This window comes from Manis pentadactyla, chromosome 5 (assembly GCF_030020395.1).
Source record: "Manis pentadactyla isolate mManPen7 chromosome 5, mManPen7.hap1, whole genome shotgun sequence".
NCBI classification, from domain to species: domain Eukaryota; kingdom Metazoa; phylum Chordata; class Mammalia; order Pholidota; family Manidae; genus Manis; species Manis pentadactyla.
Genome location: NC_080023.1, coordinates 141,258,860 through 141,275,938, shown reverse-complemented (window position 1 = coordinate 141,275,938; position 17,079 = coordinate 141,258,860). Strand labels below are relative to the sequence as shown.

Below are 17,079 nucleotides of genomic sequence, written 5' to 3'. Positions count from 1 at the left end.
GCAATATTGTTTGAAAAGGTTAGCTTTTTACTTCTTTGCAGATTTATGCCCTGTGGCTTTTATGCCCAGCATTTGTCTTGAGGTATCTTAAAACTTGGAAGAATTATGATACTTGGTAATTTTGTTATGAGGCACGAATTCTACTAAGGGTTGTAATTAGGAAGGAAGAAGAAAAGCTATAGAAGTAGCAGATGGAAGAAAACATGGGAAGATTGATTATTTCTTTGACATAACTTCTTGTAGAGTAACATAAGCATGTATAGGTTTTAAACTACTAATTAAATTGCACACACACATTAACATAATAGAAATACAGCTACATAACCAAAGCAGACCTACAATTACCAGCCATCTCCAGTGAAACCAAGAAAACCAGTTAGGCACCCTAGGCATTTGTGAAAATTTATCAATGATATGATGGATATTCTCTAACTGGATTTGAATAGTTTGAGAAAAATCAGACAAATTAAAACAACACATTCCTGGGAATTGTTCACATCCCATATGTTCTTTTAACAGTAGATGGTCTGTAGTCTCAAGATTTTGAAGCGCTGCAACTTGCACTTCTCCTAATTCTTGGTTGAGTTCCGACATTATAGATCCAGTCAAATTTGTTGTTTTACTGTATGCACAGGCCAGCTTAGATATCTCCTTCTTCATTCCAATGGCAAGTCCAGGAACCAGTGGGATGAATGCAGCTACAACTGCAACAGCGCCAGGATCTTTGTTGAAGTTTTTTGATGATCATCTTCTGGAATGACTCTTCCAGAGAATGTTGATGTTGGAAGTTCTTCTTCATATCGTATCTTAACTCATTTTCTGGGTAGCCAAATTAGGCTTTGATCCTCTGTATAAACACAAGCAAACCCCTTGCCCACACTTTGATATGCCCTTTATATCATTGTGAAGAACTTATTGGAGATCACCACACAGGAACTGCTTTTTTTTTTTTTTAAGAGAAAGGAATATTATCAGACAACTGTACTTCCATAGCTGATCATCTGACACCCTTTAAATGATCAAAATTAAGGATATTTAAATAATGCATTAATTGTTGATTTACAGTTAGTTTTGTCCTATCAGGGAGTAATCCCCCTTTTCTTTTTTTTTTTTGTTATCATTAATCTACAATTACATGAAGAATATTATGTTTACTAGGCTCTCCCCTATACCAGGCCCCCCCCCCACAAACCCCTTTACAGTCACTGTCCATCAGCATAGCAAAATGTTGTAGAATCACTACTTCTCTTCTCTGTGTTGTACAACCCTCCCCTTTCTCCCACCACCCCCATTATGCATGCTAGTCATCATACCTCCTTTCTTCTTCCCCCCCCTTCTCCCTCTCTACCTACCCATCCTCCGCAGTCCCTTTCCCTTTGGTACCTGTTAGTCCATTGTTGGGTTCTGTGATTCTGCTGCAGTTTTGTTCCTTCAGTTTTTCCTTTGTTCTTATATTCCACAGATGAGTGAAATCATTTGGTATTTCTCTTTCTCCGCTTGGCTTATTTCGCTGAACATAATACCCTCTAGCTCCATCCATGTTGTCGCAAATGGTAAGATTTGTTTTCTTCTTATGGCTGAGTAATATTCCATTGTGTATATGTACCACATCTTCTTTATCCATTCATCTACTGATGGACACTTACGTTGCTTCCAGTTCTTGGCTATTGTAAATAGTGCTGCGATAAACATAGGGGTGCATCTGTCTTTTTCAAACTTGAGTGCTGTGTTCTTAGGGTAAATTCCTAGGAGTGGAATTCCTGGGTCAAATAGTAAGTATATTTTGAGCATTTTGAGGAACCTCCATACTGCTTTCCACAATGGTTGAACTGATTTACATTCCCACCAGCAGTGTAGGAGGGTTCCCCTTTCTCCACAACCTCACCAACATTTGTTGTTGTTTGTCTTTTGGATGGTAGCCATCCTTACTGGTGTGAGGTGATACCTCATTGTGGTTTTAATTTTCATTTCTCTGATAATTAGCGATGTGGAGTATCTTTTCATGTGTCTGTTGGCCATCTGTATTTCTTTTTTGGAGAACTGTCTGTTCAGTTCCTCTGCCCATTTTTTAATTGGATTATTTGTTTTTTGTTTGTTGAGGTGTGTGAGCTCTTTATATATTTTGGACGTCAAGCCTTTATCGGATCTGTCATTTACAAATATATTCTCCCATACTGTAGGGTACCTTTTTATTCTATTGTTGGTGTCTTTGGCTGTACAGAAGCTTTACAGCTTAATATAGTCCCACTTGTTCATTTTTGCTGTTGTTTTCCTTGCCTGGGGAGATATGTTCAAGAAGAGGTCACTCATGTTTATGTCTAAGAGGTTTTTGCCTATGTTTTTTTCTAAGAGTTTTATGGTTTCATGACTTACTTTCAGTCTTTGATCCATTTTGAATTTACTTTTGTGTATGGGGTTAGACAGTGGTCCAGTTTCATTCTCCTACATGTAGCTGTCCAGTTTTGCCAGCACCATCTGTTGAAGAGACTGTCATTTCGCCATTGTATGTCCATGGCTCCTTTATCAAATATTAATTGACCATATATGTTTGGGTTAATGTCTGGAGTCTCTATTCTGTTCCACTGGTCTGTGGCTCTGTTCTTGTGCCAGTACCAAATTGTCTTGATTACTATGGCTTTGTAGTAGAGCTTGAAGTTGGGGAGTGAGATCCCCCCTACTTTATTCTTCTTTCTCAGGATTGCTTTGGCTATTCGGGGTCTTTGGTGTTTCCATATGAATTTTTGAACTATTTGTTCCAGTTCATTGAAGAATGTTGCTGGTAATTTGATAGGGATTGCATCAAATCTGTATATTACTTTAGGTAGGATGGCCATTTTGACGATATTAATTCTTCCTAGCCACGAGCATGGGATTACTTTCCATTTGTTAGTGTTCCATTTAATTTATCTTAAGTTTGATTTGTAGTTTTCAGGGTATAGGTCTTTCACTTCTTTGGTTAGGTTTATTCCTAGGTATTTTATTCTTTTTGATGCAATTGTGAATGGAGTTGTTTTCATGATTTCTCTATTGGTTCATTGTTAGTATATAGGAAAGCCACAGATTTCTGTGTGTTAATTTTGTATCCTGCAACTTTGCTGTATTCCAGTATCAGTTCTAGTAGTTTTGGAGTGGAGTCTTTGGGGTTTTTTATGTACAATATCATGTTATCTGCAAATAGTGACAGTTTAACTTCTTCTTTACCAATCTGAATTCCTTGTATTTCTTTGTTTTGTCTGATTGCCATGGCTAGGACCTCCAGTACTATGTTAGATAATAGTGTGGAGAGTGGGCATCCCTGTCCTGTTCCCGATCTCAGAGGAAAAGCTTTCAGCCTCTCGCTGTTCAGTAATAATGTTGGCTGTGGGTTTATCATATGTGGCCTTTATTATGTTGAGGTACTTGCCCTCTATTCCCATTTTGCTGAGAGTTTTTATCATGAATGAATGTTGAATTTTGTCAAATGCTTTTTCAGCATCTATGGAGATGATCATGTGGTTTTTGTCTTTCTTTTTGTTGATGTGGTGGATGATGTTGATGGACTTTTGAATGTTGTACCATCCTTGCATCCCTGGGATGAATCCCACTTGGTCATGGTGTATGATCCTTTTGATATATTTTTGAATTCGGTTTGCTAATATTTTATTGAGTATTTTTGCATCTACATTCATCAGGGATATTGGTCTGTAATTTTCTTTTTTGGTGGGGTCTTTGCCTGGTTTTGGTATTAGGGTGATTTTGGCTTCATAGAATGAGTTTGGGAGTATTCCCTCCTCTTCTATTTTTTGGAAAACTTTAAGAAGAATGGGTATTATGTCTTCTCTGTGTGTCTGATAAAATTCCGAGGTAAGTCTGTCCGGCCCGGGGGTTTTGTTCTTGGGTAGTTTTTTGATTACCGTTTCAATTTCTTTGCTCCTCATTGGTTTGTTTAACTTTTGTGTTTCTTCCTTTGTCAGTCTTGGAAGGTTGTATTTTTCTAGGAAGTTGTCCATTTCTTCTAGGTTTTCCAGCTTGTTGGCATATAGGTTTTCATAGTAGTCTTTAATAATTCTTTGTATTTCTGTGGGGTCTGTCGTGATTTTTCCATTCTCATTTCTGATTCTGTTGATTTGTGTTGATTCTTTTTCTCTTAATAAGTTTGGCTAGAGGCTTATCTATTTTGTTTATTTTCTCAAAGAACCAGCTCTTGGTTTCATTGATTTTTGCTATTGTTTTATTCTTCTCAATTTTGTTTATTTCTTCTCTGATCTTTATTATGTCCCTCCTTCTGCTGACTTTAGGCCTCATTTGTTCTTCTTTTTCTAGTTTTGATAATTGTGATGTTATACTATTCATTTGGGATTGTTATTCCTTCTTCAAGTGTGCCTGGATCGCTATATACTTTCCTCTTAAGACTGCTTTTGCTGCATCCCACAGGAGTTGGGGCTTGTGTTGTTGTTTTCATTTGTTTCCATATATTCCTTGATCTCTATTTTAATTTGTTCGTTGATCCATTGATTATTTAGGAGCATGTTGTTAAGCCTCCATGTGTTTGTGAGCCTTTTTGTTTTCTTTGTAGAATACATTTCTAGTTTTATACCTTTGTGGTCTGAAAAGTTGGTTAGTAGAATTTCAATATTTTGGAATTTACTAAGGCTCTTTTTGTGGCCTAGTATGTGGTCTATTTTGGAGAATATTCCATGTGCACTTGAGAAGAATGTATATCCTGTTGCTTTTGGATGTAGATTTCTATAGATGTCTATTAGGTCCATCTGTTCTACTGTGTTGTTCAGTGCCTCCATGTCCTTACTTATTTTCTGCCCGGTGGATCTATCCTTAGGGGTGAGTGGCGTGTTGAAGTCTCCTAAAATGAATGTATTGCAGTCTATTTCCCCCTTTAGTTTTGTTAGTATTTGTTTCACATATGCTGGTGCTCCTGTGTTGCATGCATATATATTTAGAATGGTTATATCCTCTTGTTGAACTGAGCCCTTTATCATTATGTAGTGTCCTTCTTTATCTTTTCTTACTTTCTTTGTTCTGAAGTCTATTTTGTCTGATATTAGTACTGCAACCCCTGCTTTCTTCTCTCTGTTGTTTGCCTGAAATATGTTTTTCCATCCCTTAACTTTTAGTCTGTGCATGTCTTTGGGTTTGAGGTGAGTTTCTTGTAAGCAGCATATAGATGGGTCTTGCTTTTTTATCCATTCTATTACTCTGTGTCTTTTGATTGGTGCATTAAGTCCATTTACATTTAGGGTGACTATTGAAAGATATGTACTTTTTGCCATTGCAGGCTTTAAATTCTTGCTTACCAAAGGTTCAAGGTCAGCCTCTTTAGCATCTTACTGCCTAACTTAGCTCGCTTATTGAGCTGTTATATACACTGTCTGAAGATTCTTTTCTTCTCTCCCTTCTTATTCCTCCTCCCTTTTTCATATGTTGGGTGTTTTGTTCTGTGCTCTTTTTAGGAGTACTCCCATCTATAGCAGTCCCTGTAAGATGCCCTGTAGAGGTGGTTTGTGGGAGGCAAATTCCCTCAACTTTTCCTTGTCTGGGAATTGTTTAATCCCTCCATCATATTTAAATGATAATCGTGCTGGATACAGTATCCTTGGTTCAAGGCCCTTCTGTTTCATTGCATTAAATATATCATGCCATTCTCTTCTGGCCTGTAAGGTTTCTGTCGAGAAGTCTGATGATAGCCTGATGGATTTTCCTTTATAGGTGACCTTTTTCTCTCTAGCTGCCTTTAAAACTCTTTCCTTGTCTTTGATCTTTACCATTTTAATTATTATGTGTCTTGGTGTTGTCCTCCTTGGGTCCTTTCTCTTGGGAGTTCTGTGTATTTCCGTGGTCTGTTCAATTATTTCCTCACCCAGTTTGGGGAAGTTTTCAGCAATTATTTCTTCAAAGACACTTTCTATCCCTTTTTCTCTCTCTTCTTCTTCTGGGACCCCTAGAATATGGATATCGTTCCTTTTGGATTTGTCACACAGTTCTCTTATTATTGTTTCATTCCTGGAGATCCTTTTATCTCTCTCTATGTCAGCTTCTATGCGTTCCTGTTCTCTGGTGTCAGTTCCATCAATGGCCTCTTGCATCCTATCCATTCTGTTTATAAATCCTTCCAGAGTTTGTTTTTCTTCTGTAATCTCCTTCCTGGCATCTGTGATCTCCCTCCGGACTTCATTCCTTAGCTCTTGCGTATTTCTCTGCATCTCCATCACTATTTTTATGATTTTTATTTTGAATTCTTTTTCAGGAAGACTGGTTACGTCTGTCTCCTTCTCTGGTGTTGTCTCTGTGATCTTGGTTTGCCGTAATTTTGCCTTTTCATGGTGATAGAAATAGTTTGCAGAGCTGGGACGAATGATGGCTGGAAGAACTTCCCTTCTTGTTGGTTTTTGGCCTTCCTCTCCTGGGAGAACAGCAACCTCTAGTGGCTTGTGCTGGGAAGCTGCACACAGACAGGCTTCTGATTCCTGTCCAGCTGCTATGGAGTTTATCTCCGCTGTTGCTGAGGGAGTGGCCTGGCTCAGGCAGCTGCTCCAAAGTGGTGGAGTCGCGTTGGAGGGGGAGCGGCCGGGAGGCTATTTATCTCCGTGAGAGGCCTCTGTGCTCCCTGCTGCCCAGGGGGTTAGAGTGCCCAGAGATCCCGGGATTCCCTACCTCTGGACTAAGTGTCCCGGGACGCTTCCATCCAGTTTTGAGGGCCCCGTCCCTTTAAGACTTCCAAAAAGCACTCGCCAAAAAAAAAAAATGCCACTCGCTTTTCTTTGTCCTATGGCGCCGGCCTCAGGGACCCGCTCACCAGTCTTGCTGCCCTGTTTCCCTAGTATCCAGGACCCCATCCATGCACTGTGTCTGCGCTCTGGTGTGGATGGCTGGGGCTGGGTGTTCAGCAGTCCTGGGCTCCCTCTCCCTCCCGCTCCGACTCCTCTCCTCCCGCCGGGAGCTGGGGGGAGGGGTGCTCGGGTCCCACTGGGCCTGGGCTTGTATCTTACCCCCTTCAGAAGGTGCTGGGTTCTCACAAGTGTGGATGTGGTCTGGATGTTGTCCTGTGTCCTCTGGTCTCTATTCTAGGAAGTGTTGTGTTTGTTATATTTTCATATATTTTCATAAATATATGTGGTTTTGGGAGGAGATTTCCGTTGCTCTACTCATGCTGCCATCTTGGCTCTACCTATCTATTTAGGGTTTTTTTATGTACAATATCATGTTATCTGCAAACAGTAAGAGATTGACTTCTTCCTTACCAATCTGGATGCCTTTTATTTGTTTGTTTTGTCAGACTCCCATGGCTAGGACCTCCAGTACTATGTTGAATAAAAGTGGGGAGAGTGGGCATCCTTGTCTTGTTCCTGATCTTAGGGGAATAGCTTTCAGCTTCTCGCTGTTAAGTATGATGTTGGCTGTGGGTTTGTCATATATGGCCTTTATTATGTTGAGTTACTTGCCCTCTATACCCATTTTGTTGAGAGTTTTTATCATGAATGGATGTTGAATTTTGTCTAATGCTTTTTCAGCATCAATGGAAATGTTCATGTGGTTTTTGTCCTTCTTTTTGTTGATGTGGTGGATGGTTTTGATGGATTTTTGAATGTTGTACCATCCTTGCATCCCTGACGTAATCCCACTTGGTGTATGATCCTCTTGATGTACTTTTAAATTCGATTTGCTAATATTTTGTTCAGTATTTTTGCATCTATGTCTATCAGGGACATTGTTCTGTAGTTTTCATTTTTTGTGGTGTCTTTGTCTGGTTTTATTATTAGAGTGATGCTGGCTTCATAGAATGAGTTTGGAAGTATTACCTCCTCTTCTACTTTTTGAAAAACTTTAAGAGAATGGGTATTATGTCTTCTCTAAATGTCTGATAAAAGTCTGTGGTGAATCCAACTGGCCTGGGGTTTTGTTCTTGGTTAAGTTTTTGGTTACCGATTCAATTTCATTGCTGTTAATTGGTCTGTTTAGATTTTCTGTTTCTTCCTTCGTCAGTCTTGGAAGGTTATATTTTTCTAGAAAGTTGTCCATTTCTTCCAGGTTATCCAGTTTGTTAGCTTATAGATTTTCATGGTATTCTCTAATAATTCTTTGTATTTCTGTGGTGTCTGTTGTGATTTTTCCTTTCTGATTTCTCATTCTGTCTTTGTATATTCTATTTTTCTCTTAAGAAGTCTGGCTAGGGGTTTATCTGTTTGGTTTATTTTTTCAAAGAAGCAGCTCTTGGTTTCATTAATTTTTTTCTATTGTTTTGTTCTTCTCACTTTTATTTATTTCTTCTCTTATCTTTATTATGTCCTTCCTTCTGCTGACTTTGGCCTCATTTGTTCTTTTTTTCCAGTTTCAATAATTTTGAATTTAGACTATTCATTTGGGATTGTTCTTCCTTCTTTAAATAGGCCTAGATTGCTATATACTTTCCTCTTAGAACTGCCTTTGCTGTGTCCCACAGAAGTTGGGACATTGTGCTGTTGTTTTCATTTTTCTCCATATATTGCTTGATCTCTGTTTTAATTTGGTCATTAATCCTTTGATTACTTAGGAGCATGTTGTTAAGCCTCCATGTGTTTGTGAACCTTTTTGTTTTATTTCTAGTATTATCCCTTTGTGATCTGAGAAATTGATTGGTAGAATTTCAGTCTTTTTAAATTTACTGAGGTTCTTTCTGGGGCCTAGTATGTGGTCTATTCTGGAAAATGTTCCATGTGCACTTGAGAAGAATGCTGCTTTTGGGTGTAGAATTCTGTAGATGTCTGTTAGGTCCATTTGTTCTAGTGTGTTGTTCAGTGCCTCTAGGTCCTTACTTATTTTCTGTTTTGTAGATCTGTCCTTTGGAGTGGTGTGTTGAGGTCTCCTAAAATGAATGCATTGCATTCTGTTTCCTCCTTTAATTCTGTTAGTATTTGTTTCACATATGTAGGTGCTGCTATGTTGAGTGCATATATATTTATAATGGTTATATCCTCTTATTGGACTGACCCCTTTATCATTATGTAATGTCCTTCTTTATCTCTTGTTACTTTCTTTATTTTGAAGTCTGTCTGATAAAAGTACTGCAACATCTGCTTTTTTCTCCCTATTGTTTGCATGAAGTATCTTTTTCCATCCCTTCCCTTTTAGTCTGTCTATGTCTTTGGGTTTGAGGTGAGTCTCTTTTAAGCAGCATATAGATGGGTCTTGCTTTTTTATCCATTCTATTACTCTGTGTCTTTTGATTGGTGCATTCAGTCCGTTTACATTTAGGTTGATTATCGATAGATATTTACTTATTGCCATTGCAGGCTTTGGATTCATGGTTACCAAAGGTTCAAGGGTAGATTCTTTACTATCTAACCATCTAACTTAACTCACTTATTATGCTATTATATACACAGTCTGATGATTCTTTCTTTCTCTCTCCCTTTTCTTCCTCCTCCTCTCTTTATCTGTTAGGTGTTTTTTTCTGTACTCTTTTGTGTTTCCCTTGACTGATTTTGTGGGTAGCTGATTTTATTGTGCATTTACTTAGTATTTGGTTGGTCTGCTTTCTTTGCTGTGATTTTATTTTCTCTGTTGACATCCATTTTTTAGTTTCCCTTCCCTTTACAGCAGTCTCTTTAAAATATACTGTAGATGTGGTTTGTGGGAGCTAAGTTCCCTCAACTTTTGCTTATCTGGGAATTGTTTAATCCCTCCTTCAAATTTAAATGGTAATCTTGCTGGATACAGTATTCTTGGTTTTGATGCCATTCTGTTTCATTGCGTTAAATATATCATGCCATTCTCTTCTGGCTTGTAAGGTTTCTTTTGAGAAGTCTGATGATAGCCTGATGGGTTTTCCTTTGTAGGTGATCTTTTTTCTCTCTCTGGCTGCTTTTAATACTCTGTCCTTGTCTTTGATCTTTGCCATTTTAATTATTATATGTCTTGGTGTTGACCTCATTGGGTCCCTTGTGTTGGGAGATCTGTGGACTTCCATGGTCAAAGAGAATATTTCCTTCCCCAGTTTGGGGAAGTTTTCAACAATTACTTCTTCAAAGACACTTTTTATCCCTTTTTCTCTCTCTTCTTCTTCTGGTACCCCTATAATGTGAATATTGTTCCATTTGGATTGTTCATACAGTTCTCTTAATATTGTTTCATTCCTAGAGGTCCCTTTATCTCTCTCTGCCTCAGCTCCTCTGTATTCCTGTTCTCTGATTTCTATTCCATTAACAGTCTCTTCCACTTCATCCTGTCTGTTCTTAAATCCTCCCATTGTTTGTTTTATTTCTGTTATCTCCCTCTGGAATTCATCCCTTAGCTCTTGCATATTTCTCTGCAGGTCCATCAGCATGCTTATGACTTTTATTTTGAATTCTTTTTCAGGAAGATTGGTGATTTCAGTCTCACCACGTGCTTTCTATGGTGTTTGAGGGATTTTGTACTAAACCAGGTTCTTCTGCCTTTTCATGGCGACAGAATTGATTGCCGGCAAGTGGCACTTGTGTCAGCTTGGAGAACAAAGTCCCTTCCTGCTTACCAGTCACCTTGCCTATCTCTGGTGCCTGTTGCAGTCAGTCACACACAGTGAGCAGCCTCTGGGTTAATCCCCTTAACTGCTGTGGGTGGCGCTTCCCTTGGGATGGCCTAGGGCACTGGTGGGCTCACAGGTGAGCAGCGCATGTTCACTGCAAGAATAAAGCCCCTTTGTGCCTTCCACATTCTGCATCAGTCTCTGCTGTCTGTGCCAGGAAGCCACGCACTGTGAACAGCCTCTAGGTCTGACCCAGTTAGCTGCATGCTGGGCGAAGACTCTGTATGGTTGCTGTGGGTGGGGTGCTCCCTGGCTGCTTCACAGCAGTGGTGGGTCGGCTGGTTTGCTTGCAGTGCTGGTAGAGGGGAATGAACGGCAGGCTGCTTATCGCCATGAGGGGCTTCAGAGCTGCGTTGCCACCCAGGGGTTAGGGTGCCTGAGTTCCTTAAAGTTCCCATCCTGCTGTGCTGAGTGTGCCAGGACGATTTTGTCCACCTGTTAAACTCTCATCCCTTTAAGACTTTTAAAGCACCCGCTTTTCTTTTGTCCCAGGACAGCCGGCTGTGGGGACCTGTTCGCAGTCTTTGTCTCGGATTATGCTTTTCCGTTTCTCTAATATCCCATACACCATGCAATGTGTGTCTGTGCTCCCGGTGAAGATTACTAGGGCTGGTTATTTAGCAGTCCTGTGCTTCCACTCCCTCCTACTCTGATTCTTTTCTTCCCACCGGTGAGCTTGGGTGGGGGGAGTGCTCGGGTCTCACCGGGTCATGGCTTTCTATCTTACACTTTTCCATGAGATGTTGAGTTCTCGGAGATGTTGATGTAGCCTGGCTGTTGTACTGTATCTTCTGGTCTCTCTTATAGGAATAGTTGTATTTGCTGTATTTTCAAAACATGTATGGTTTTGCGAGGAGATTTCGCCACCCTACTCACACTGCCATCTTGAGAATCTATGTCGTATCTTCTTTATCCATTCATTTATCCATAGACATTTAGGTTGTTTCCATATCTTGGATGTTGTAAATAATACTGCAGTGAATATAGGGGTGCATATGTCTTTTTGAATTAGTGTTTTGTAGTCTTTGGATCAGTGCCACAAAGTGGAGTATTGAGGTCATATGGTAATTCTATTCTTAATTTTTTAAGGACTCTCCATGCTGTTTTTATGAGGCTTCACCAGTTTATAAGGGTATACCAATTTATAATCCCACCAACAGTATAAAAGGAAGGGTTCCCTTTTCTCCACATCCTCATCAGTATTTGTTACTATTTTTTTTATCTTAGCCATTCTAGCAGCAATTAGGTCATATCTTACTGTGGTTTTGATTTGCATTTTCCTAATAATTAGTGATGTTGAGCATTTTTTCATGTGCCTGTTGGCCATCTCTATGTCATCTTGGGAGAAAAGTCCATTCAGATCCTCTGCCCATTTTTTTAATTGAGTTGTTAGGGGTTGTTTTGGTTGTTGAGTTGTATGAGTTCTTCCTATAATGTATTTCTGCTTATCTTTCACATCTCAGTGTTGTTGTTTTATCCACTGTTGTGGTGACTCTGTTCGTTTGATTGTCAGGCCCCTTTCAAAGGGAATTACTCTCTATGTAGTTGTAAATTTGTTGTGTCTGTGGGAATTGGGGGAATTCAGGATCTTGCTATGTATGCCACCACCTTGAACATAACTCTCCCTCCACTACCAGCACTATGTTTTTAATAAAAATATTCTTTTGATGGATATTTGAGTTGGTTCCAGATTTGTACTGCTATGAGAAGTGCTGTTGTGAATACTGTATCTTCATGCTGAAGTTCAGCTTTCAGTACTCAAGCAGATTTGAAAGTGGCTATACCAATCTGCACTTCTGCCAGCAGTGCATGAGAATTCCAGTTTGCCCACATTCTTGTCGACACTTGTTGTTCTTGGTCTTTTTCATTTAGGCCATTCTGGTGAATTGGAAATGTGTGTTTTTTTTTAATCCCCCCCTTGGCTCATGTCATATTTCTTTTCATCTTATTCTGTTTAAAGGCTTTCCTGTACTTGACTTAGAATAACTTATTTACAGGCAAAATATACCTGGCTTCAACTAGATAGTAGATGATTTTTTTTGTGCACTGTTAAGTAATGAGCATCCAAAGGTGGTTAAGATCTTTGTACCAGGTCAGCCTGAATTGATCATCCTATCTGAAGGACCTGATTTTCAGGCCTGTTAGCCAGACCTCCTCATTTATTCTATTTTGCAGGTAAAGTAACTGAGCCACTTCAGGAACTAGAGACCATCCCAGGTGCTCTAGCCAGGCCTCATAGGAGAGCTGATTGTAATTTTCAACCTTTCCTCTCAAGTGAGGCCCTCTGTTAATTCTTTTACTCTTTCATTTGCTAAATAATTATTGAATGCATACTGCATAGCATTCACTGGGCTGGGCCTGTTGAGTTCAGTGGCAAACAACCTCCTATTCTAATGACATCCTCTCTCACTTTGCAGGTTATGGCTTTCAAATCACAGCCTATTTCCTCAAGAGAGGGATACACCTTCGCTGCTTTGCGGGCTCACAGAGTGCTGGTAAGAAACTGATCTCTTGGGTCATCAGGCATTTTGCACAATTAGCTTGCTCTAGAGGAACGAAGATTCTGACTTGCTTCATTGCCACTGTGAAATTGAAGTACTAATTAAGACTATTACTAAACATTTGTGATTTTCTTTCAATTTTCACTGTTTACTGCCAGTCTGAGAAGAGTGAACTAAGCTTCACTTGTCTGCTGCTTCTCAGCACTTTCACTGGGCTTCCAGAACAATTCAGCAGGCAGTTAAATTATGAATCACTTTGTCCTTGTCTGTGTGCACCAAGGCCCTGGGATATGGAACAAGTGTGTGCATGAGAAAATGCTTTCCCAGCCCTGGGCTGCCAGAGCCTGCCTAGGTGTGTGATGAGGCCAGCTTCCCCCTTCACTTCCCCAAGTCAGCATGTCCACTGAGGAAATTATGTCAAACATGTCTACCCAACAATAACAGTTAGATGCTAATGACAGCTCTCCAGATTGATCTGAGCATTGGAAAGAAAACCTAGCTCAACTTTCTTGGATGATTTTTAGTATATAAGATAGGAAACCGGGACTTTAAAAATTAACTATACAGAGGTTTGCTTTTGGAATTTTCAGTCATCTGTACTTTTTAAATTGTCACTCAAATATAATATTCTACTAATGGGGCCTTGCACGTTGTTCAGTTCTTTCAGTAAAGCTGGTTTACCTTGTATCTGTTAAAGTACAGCCTTCTTGCCCTCTGTAGCAGGGATATGTGTTTCCTAAATCTTTATTTAAATATTAGAAGAATACAAATCTCAGTTGTGACCTAAACAGAGTAAAGAAGTTGAAGGTACAGAAGTTGCCTTCTGTTTATACAGTAGTTGGCACCAAAATGTTCAAAATCTGCCATTCTAGCATTCTTACTGTTCAGAGGAAGAAATGGAAGGAAAAAGCAGGAATTATTTGATAGAACTGATCATTTTTTATTCTAACTAACTGATTTTCTAACCAATAATTTTGATCCATCAACAAGTTGTTTTTTAATGTTATGATTTTTTTGGGGTGGGGACATAAATACAGAATTCTTTGGCTCAGTTTCCCCTTCCATAAAGCAGGAAGAGCAGACTACTTACCACTTACCTCTATCAGAAATTTTAAGAATTAAGGAATAAATAGTAAGTGCTTTGATTAGTTTGTTTTTCTGGCTTTTCAAAGTCCATCCTTAGTCACCTAGCCAGACATAACATCCATGAGTTGTCAAAATTTAAATCTATTCAGGTCGCCTGAAATGAGGGTTTCTAATGAGGAGGACTCATTGCAGGGGGACCAGAGTGACAGGTTAGGCCCCATCTTGGAGGGCTTTGAAGGTGTGCATGCCCTGTGGTGGGCTCTGAGAGCCGCAGTAGGGTTTAAGCAGGGAAGGTGGAGCTGGTCTTTCAGAACTGGCAGCCTACTTGCACTGAGTAGGATGAATTGACATAGGAAAGCATGATCACTAATGAGACAGCAGTGGTCCAGGGAAGAGGCAGGGAGGGAGCAGTTCCTCGAACATGAACTCATTAGGCTTGGTGTGATTTAACCTAGCCAAGTGGTATAAGGTGCTGTGTGTCTGCCTAATTGACACCTTCACGCTCAGCTTGGGAATGCATCAGGTTGAGGGTCGTTATCCTCTCAGCTAGTGTCTCACATCGTCATTCGTTGTTGGAAATGTGCAGCATAGAGAAAAGGCTCCATTTATCTGATTCATAATATCCATCTTGAGAAAATTGTTCATATCTAAGAGAAAAATAATCACACCCTCCCTATTAATACAAACACTGAAATAAGGGCAGGAGATAAAGACACATGTCTTATGCACATATGCTTATTGTTGTAACATAAAAATCTGAGACCAAGCTTTTCTGTGTTCATTTTTTTGAAGCATTTTGTAACTTGATTTTCATTTTGTACAGATCTCACTTTCTTTAAGAAAAATGGTTTTATTTCTGTTATAAATATGACACCTGTGTGTCATAAAAATATTCAAGCATTACAAGCAAGTATGAAGAAGGGAGGTAGAGACCTTCACACCCACCCAGAATGTAAAATGTTAACATCAACTAAACATCACTCCAGAGACAGGTGAAGGAATGAATGGATAGATGGATAGACAGATGAGAGATACAGATGGCATCTACCATTTTATATTCCTTTAATTGAATGTTGAGAAGGCCAGGTCTGTGATTCACTCAGCCTTCCCCACCTGGAAGTCAGTGGTTTTGCCCTAAGAAGGTGTTGTAATAGATTACTGTGACTGTGGTGTAGCCATATCATCTTTAGGTTTGCATATTTAACCATTTGCTTAATACTTCAATCATGAATTCCTAATTGACGATGCTGCGGTGTTCATAGCCTGACTCTGAATCAGAGTTTGCCCTCCAGTTTAGGGACCTAAGATCAGTTGACCAAGGAGATGGTAAGTAAAGTAGTAAGAACATTGACAATTTTCATTTTCAGATTTTATCTCACACTCTTCCTCTTCCCATGTGGGTCTGCACACTCATTAGAAAACATTGATTCTGTTTTACCAAATGTGAGTTCTGAACAGAAAACAGCAAACTAACACAAAGGAAAGGCAGAGAAGACCCTGCATGGGGTTTCATGTGATACAATATAATGGTCCAGGGGCGCAGGTGGACCAATTTGCAGCCTTGCCTGCTCTCCCTAGAGCTTTGTCCCGCCCCGCCCTATTGATGCAAACACTGAAATGAGGGAAGCAGGGAGAGAGACACAAGTATTATGCATACATGCCTATTGCTGTACCTTAAAAATCTGGGACCAAGCATTTGTTTTCATAGTTTTTGAAGCCTTTAGTGACTTTATTTTCTTCATTTTGTACAGAGCTTCGTGTATTCCCCGAAAGATTTGTGGTCTGTGTAAGTCAGCTTTCATTCAGTCGTGATCTCGTGACAAGTTGGAATGAAGAACTGGTATGTACAAAAACATTCTATAAACGAATAAATCTGCTTAAATGATGACTTATTGTAAAAATAGAAAAAGAATTGTCTTATCATTAAACTATTGGGTACTCAGTGCATGTTTTAAGGGACCAAACCTGTCCTACCTATTTTACATGATAATATTGATTAGTTGATGTGTTTCTCCATTTGTTTTCTGAAGACCCCCTTGAAAATTTAGTTTCACCAACACTATCTTTTCCATATGAATTTTGAGTAAGAAAACAGAACATCACAAAAACTGTGATGGTGCTTTATGACAGTATTTAAATGAAATAAAGCAAAGTCTTTAAATGAAATGAAGCAAAATCCACATGTTTCCACTGGAAGCTTTCACTGGGGTCAGTGGCTTTTGAATTTTATTCCATGGTGAATCACTGGCATTTTCATGAGAACCAGCACTTTTCCCCAGTGTGTTATTTCTTAGCTGATAGGGCTTATTTTTTCTCTTTCTCATGCAAAGTCTTGACCACCATTGGGTCCTGTTTCTGTTTCATTTGAGTTCTCTGTTTAGACAAACAGATACAGAAAACAGATTCATGAGGTTGCAGCATACAGCTTTGTCTTTTAAGCTTAACGGACATACTTGAGTCTCCTTGGTGTGCATGTGGGTGTGTATGTCTTGCTGCAGCCATAGTCCAATCTATCTGAATTTACCTCTGTACAAACATTTTTCATGTATTTCGACATATGACTTGAAACTTCCATGTAGAGGGTAAAAAATGGAGCAGACATTAAACCTGGACATGAAGTATGACATGATTATTATGCTTCTAAAAGTAATTTATGGGAATATTAGATTACCCATTATGTTTATTATTTTTTAGTCCATGAGACTTGAAATCTGGACCACATGGTCTAACATCAGCTTCTTATCTCATCTTAAATAAATACACAGGAAAAGTGTTTTAGAGATGAGAAGGATGAATAGAGACCCAGGAAAAGTAAAAAGCAGAGAACTCATATTTAGATGCCATCTTTTGGATCAGATGAGCCCTTCAGAGAAGCCAGTGTGACCCTTATTTCTTCATCAATCAATAAAACTCTAAGTATACATAGTAAATGAAATAAATGAAGCAAATCTGGTG

The 17,079-nt window shown here is 39.3% G+C and overlaps 1 protein-coding gene across 3 annotated transcripts in view; it reads left to right on the top strand.

Annotated features, from left to right (window-relative positions):
* Nucleotides 1-17,079, top strand: part of SLX4IP (protein) — a 220,846-nt gene that overhangs the window by 182,487 nt on the left and 21,280 nt on the right. For all 3 annotated transcript variants that reach the window (XM_057502727.1, XM_057502726.1, XM_057502724.1), the window contains exons 5-6: nt 12,955-13,032; nt 15,876-15,964. In XM_057502727.1, coding sequence (XP_057358710.1) covers nt 12,955-13,032; nt 15,876-15,964 — 167 coding nt within the window. The remainder of the gene's footprint in view (nt 1-12,954; nt 13,033-15,875; nt 15,965-17,079) is intronic.